Raw genomic sequence first — 6,000 nt, 5'->3', positions numbered from 1 at the left:
TGAGCTGCGCACTGCTAGCATTAGCTGTGAAACTTAGCTTCGTGTAAGTGTAAAGTACCGGAACTGTTGAATTATTTATTATGTAGGTTACTCAATGTTGCTATGAGTGTAGCATTAAAGCTGCCGTCTTCGGGCTCGAATAAGCTCATAACTTAAGTGTGGTACCTTTACACATGAACCCGGAGCATCTCAGAGCGCACTCTAACGACGTGCTAACACCAAGCATGCTACCTGTAGTTTTACTCTATTATGCGCCGTTGTTGGAATCAATCTGTGGTACTTTATAAGCGACAGCTGTGTTAATTGAGGTATGTTAACTGTCACAATTTGTTTCTTTTTTTAAGCTTAAAGCGTGGGTCCATATTGGGACCCGGGTTTATTTACAGCTAGCAAAGCTAATTGTTTGCTAGCAGGTTTAGCCTGAGCTTCATGACATCGTAAGTTTTTACATAATACATAAAACACATTGATCTATCATCATTATAGCTGTTTGTTCAGCGCTTGTTTTCTGCTCTTATGTTTAAGGCATTTTAAGTGTTATTTAATGAACCATGATGAGGCAGCGGTGGATATTGTCAGCTAGCCTTTTTTGCACATGCCATTTTAATAATAAAGCTAGATGCTCTCATATGGAATATAAACCTGTCAGGGCAAACGGTGAGATTTAACTGTTCCCTTTGAGGTTTTTAATTGCATGTAAACATAATTTATCATTGCTTCAGCTCGGTGAGTGGTGTCTTCTCGCTCAATTTGACATTTGTTGGTAGGCACTTTCTAATGTTAGTTTTTATAAATGAGATTAAGACGTGTACATATTTAAACTGCACTTTCTGATTTTATTCATTAATCCCTGCCGGTTTCTGATTGTTGGTTTGATAATTACTGTGATTACCAGCAGGTGATATTGCAACAGGGTTGCATCATCCTTCTTGCAGTTGTTCATTGTCTTGTGATGGCTATGTCACAACCCTGGTTGCTTTAGTATACCTTAGAGCGTAAAGAAGACTTTAGCAAGTAATTTAGTATATGTCCATCAATTAACCAAGATATATTTCATTTTTAAAAACTGTATTTTGAGAGAGGTGCTTGTAAGGAAGTAGACCGCCTATTACGCACCATCTGTTATTCAAATGTGGTTACTCATTGACAGGACATTACCCTCTTTTCTCATCAGCGCTGGTTGTAAAAGTCGGCTCATCCATATTGAGCTGCTCTCTGCAATTATAGCAGGACTAATGGTCCTCAGTTATCAGAGGCGCATGCCTCAGAATTATGCAACTATGTCACTGAATTTTGATGCAATTATGCCGCAAAGAACGGACACAGCTTAATGCTTGCTGGAATGTTTGTGGGTATTGGTATGGTGCTTGGATTTGCAGCAGTTTATGAGGAAATATTGTTTAAGGAATATACATTCATGGCATGTGTTGAAAAGAGGTAAGCTTTGCTTTTCTAAATTTTATTGATAATTTGCATCTATGAACTCCGTGCACCATTTTTCTCATAGCAGCAGTCTTTTAGCTTTGTGCTTTTTGACAAAGTCTTACCTTAGTCTTAATCGGAAAGGTACACTAAAGAGGTCCACAATGATCTCCTTAACTGAATTTGCACTTGCAATGTGAAATGCTGTGTTTTGTGAGTAAATGTGCTGAGTTTTCATGTAAGATGCATACAAGCTGTTCTTTGTTAGATTATTTGTTTAGCACATACTCACAAATGCACATGGTTATTCATTCAGCTGAGACTTTTTCCCTGACTTAGTCAGGAAATGTTATTTGTGTTATATAATATATTTTGTTTTTAATGTACTACAGCCATAGACAATGGTGTTCCCTAACAAACACTATCTTGTGATACAGAATAGGATTTCTGAATAATTGCTGGTCACTTGCCAAAAATGGCTCAAGATAAGAGCGGCTACTCCTTACCAGCACTTGACCTGTGACTGGTGTTAATATATCTGCCCTAGTTGTTACATTTTACTTGTCAAGCCTCTCTCAAATACACCATGCTTTTGAGATGGTGAATGTCTTGGCTTGCTGTAACTGGCATAATAGTACGCTGGCCGGCTTTGGCCAGAGGAGGAGGGAGATGATGGGGGATGGCTACAGGTCCTGAGCCCTGCTCGCTGAGTTTCCGATCAGCTCAATCCGGGATTAGTTCACTGACGGAGATGGTGCTGACCCTTTGCCAAATCGGGCCTTACAGCTACACCCACTTACCCTGCTGGACAAACAACTGAGAGATGGAGGCATTCATTGAAAATTTTCCCTGGCAAGGCGGCCCCTGGAACCAGGACCAGGTTGAGAGCAGAAAGTCATTACTTCAAAATCTGCCTTTAACGTTTGCTGCACCTATTGTGCAAGGTTACTAGGACATTGCTGTGTTTACTGTATGGAGTATTTATAACAGCAGATCAAGAGACTCCTGAGGCAAATTCCTCCCGGGGAATGTTTCCGCTGTTCTCGGGGGGACAAGCGGAGCAATTACACAGTCTGTCTGAGTCGAGGAGGGAGCACTGTGTTAACCACAAAGCGCACGTAAAGCTAAAAAAACCCACCGTTTCTGCTTTCAGGGGACTTCAGCGGGTGCAAGCCAGAGAGATAAACTGGTCTCCCATTGGCAGGTATGCTCTTAGAACAGCCTAACTTGTCTAACAACACTGTTTGGTTAACAGTTTCATGCTGCTTATTGACATGATTTTAGAAGCTGAGGTGAGAGCGGGTGGATTAAGATACTGAACAAATCCAGCTGCTGTATGTGTGCCAGGAAACCCAGTTAAATATTTTAATAGAGCAGTGTTTACACTGATAGGCAGCTCTGAACGTGCCGACTGAGTAAACAGGGAAACGAGAACTGCGATTGGAGGCCTATTTGGTGATTGCGTTTGTTGTTAGGTGGAAAAACTGAACTCTTTGACGTAAAGGTGGTTCACTTAACAACAGAGTTGACATCAGTGTTCAAGCACAGAGTCATGTTAGGGGGGTCAGGCTGGAGAAATCAAATGTTGAATTCAGATAAGTCAAATCAAACTCAAGCAGTTAGTCTGGCAGTTTACTTCATTCCAAGGCGAAGTTTATCATCCTAACATTAACATTTCTTTATTTGAACGATGGTCAATTTCCGGACGTTGTCATGATTGTGATTATTATTGTATAGAATGGAAACCAGAGATTATGATGCCAATCAGAGTTAAGAGTATGTTAACCTGTTGGTTGGTTGATTGACAAATTATCAGTGCATGGTGTCAGTTAAAAATATTTTTTTGTGTACTTGTACATATCTCTGTCGATACTCATATAATGTGTATAAAATGTGCACTTATGCCAGAGAACAATTCTTCAGTTCCTATAATATGGATGAAAGAATCTGGTCTACACAACTATCTAACTTTTAAATTTCAATCGATGGAAATAGCTAAACAAGTTTGCTGGTTTCCTTTAGCTGTTTCCTTTATACCATATTGCACATAGTATGTGTGCTGTACCATGGCTGGATAAATTGGGATCATCAAAGTTACCTAAAAGTTCAGCTACTAGAATTCATTAGCATCAATAATGAGTATACAGGACTGTTGTATTCAGAGTTTCGGGGCATCCTGTTGTATGAAAAGCATTTTGTTCTGTTTATAGCTATGGAAATATTAGGATTGGCTCAAAGGATGATTCATGTTGGAAGACTGCTAAGAAGTCCAGCAGTCAGATGTGTGTTCCAATTGCTTTCTCTGTCCAAAGGTCGAAAGATATTTAGGTGGTGACTAATGATTAATGACTTAATGAATTCGTCTTCTACAAATAGCTTTTCAGTACCTGTGTTGTTATTATTATTTTATTTTTTTATTTCTTTAAATAGTTAAACATTACCCTCTTCCATTTTCACCATCATATCCTCCTGTGCATTATTATCTAAATGTAACTTTACAGGAAATTTCTGAGAAACAGTTGTTTCAGGGAACGTGGAGGTTGTAATTTTCCCCAGGTGTGACCAGTAAAGCATGTATGTTTCACTGCTGTACCACAGTTGGATATTTTCCACCGTGGGGAATGTGTCCACACCTTTTGGGCTACTGAATGAGTCGTGTGTTTAAGTGCTATGCAGCATGTGACCACAGTATGAGCTGGTTTGAACGAAAAAAAAACACACTGTGCCTTTAGTTAGCAGTAAGAATGGCACCACAAGATGTGTGTAACAAATTAGTTTTCCAGGACAGAGCTTCTCAGTAATAGAGCGGACCTCTGTTTCTGTGTGTTAGTCTGTGGAGATGCACTACACGATTTGGCCTGATAAGAGAGGGATGACAATATTTATAAAACTTGCCTCTGTGCTGCTATTTTGTTCCACATGTGCTTACGTCTAAACAGTGATAACTGTGCCAGTTATTTAAAAATATGAAAACTGTTGCTTTTGTAATACATCTTTATAAGATTGCATTATTTAGACTGATTGGATGCAGTGTCAGCAATTTCAGTATTTAAAAAAAGTACAATCTATTTTCTCTGGAAGGAATTTATGCTTTTCTTAGATTAAAATATTGAAGTAAAAAAAAAAGTATTGTAATTTGGGATATCACATGTTATATATCTGAAAGGAAAATATGTCTTATGTATGCAAATAATTATTTATCAGTTATAAAACAGGATTTCACTCAGTTTCACTATGTCTGATGAATCTCCATAACAAGTTTAGTCTTAAATATAAAGTCTTCCCCTTTCTCTGAACTCTCAGATCTCATAGGAGTATATAAGACATTTTTTTTTTTCCCCCTAGAAAATCATTAAATGACTTAATTATTATACCAGATTCCCCTCTGGATTAAAAGTTTTAAAATGAATAATTTTATAGTCAAAATTATCCCATGAGTTTTGGCTTTAAAATGTGTGAAATTAAATATTCATTCGGTGAATCTATTGACTCGCTTGCACTCGTAGGTCCCTGGATGCCCCGCGGCGAACTGTCCTCGGCCGCCCAGTTCTTCCCAATGGCCGGGAGTTGACCAAGCCCACCAAGATGACGCTGCGCGAGCAGCTGAGAGAGAAGATTTCAGCGGCCTTCTACCGCCACGGGCTGCTGTGTGCCTCCTATCCAGTACCCATCATCCTCTTCACCTCGGCCAGCATCCTCACCTGCTGGTAGGTATTGAGTGTAATATAAGTAATTTGAGCATACAGGGAACAGTTTCAGTAATATGGATTTCTTTTTAACTTTGAAAAACTGACAAGCTGGCATTTACACCTACGTGTTATACTGATGAGTTCATTGTGGAGCATCTACTCCTGTTCTTGTTCTTGTATACAACCAAGTACGTTAATGGTGAAACTGTCTGATTATGCTCCCTCTTATTCCTTATTAAGATACACCTTCCCCCTCCTCAGATTCACTTTTTACCTTCCCAGAGAGTGTGGTTGTGTTGAACAGTTGTACTGTGACCAGCTAGTTGACCACCTATGCAGGGTTCAGAAAACTGCTTTTGAAACATTGTCCAGGGCTGCCACGATTAGTCGACTAGTCACGATTACGTCGACGACTAATTTAATAGTTGACGCATCGTTTGAAGCTTTGTAAGATCCCAAAAGATGCGGGAATAAGTAGTAGGATTTAAGAGCGTAATAACGGACTGAACGGGGCAAGGCTCACTAGAGCTGGTGAGAACACCGGACTCCCGGCAAATCGTTTTCAAACCCACCGCCGTCTTTCGCTACTCAGGTTAAACATGATATAAAAGTCACTTAGATAACTTAAAATGTGATTTTTTTTATTTTTTATTTTTTATTTTAAGTATTTTATTTGTTCCTGAGTAAATCAGTTTGGCTGAGATTAAAGTTATAGTTTTTACACAGCTTAATAAACGTCAAGCAGACAACTGATTATCAGAAGTGTAAGATGCTCGAGAATATACTCCGGTGTCCTGTTATATTTTAGATAGCAAGGAGCAGACGGCTGAGTTTATTAAACTCCACCGAAACACTGCAATCTGCATCTTTATTTTTAGTTAGCACATAC

At 39.1% G+C, this 6,000-nt stretch overlaps 1 protein-coding gene across 1 annotated transcript in view; it reads left to right on the top strand.

The window, feature by feature from the left end:
• The window catches only part of LOC120732810 (SREBF chaperone), a 30,365-nt gene continuing 24,365 nt past the window's right edge, over positions 1 to 6,000 (top strand). Inside the window, 3 exon segments of the mRNA XM_040030647.1 lie at positions 1 to 437; positions 2,576 to 2,626; positions 4,929 to 5,129. Of these exon segments, the coding sequence (XP_039886581.1) occupies positions 430 to 437; positions 2,576 to 2,626; positions 4,929 to 5,129 (260 nt within the window). The 5' untranslated portion in view covers positions 1 to 429.

Source organism: Simochromis diagramma, unplaced genomic scaffold (assembly GCF_900408965.1).
Source record: "Simochromis diagramma unplaced genomic scaffold, fSimDia1.1 OVJJ01000361.1, whole genome shotgun sequence".
Lineage (NCBI taxonomy): Eukaryota > Metazoa > Chordata > Actinopteri > Cichliformes > Cichlidae > Simochromis > Simochromis diagramma.
Note: the sequence above shows the minus strand (reverse complement) of the source record. Positions and strands in the feature narration are given on the sequence as shown.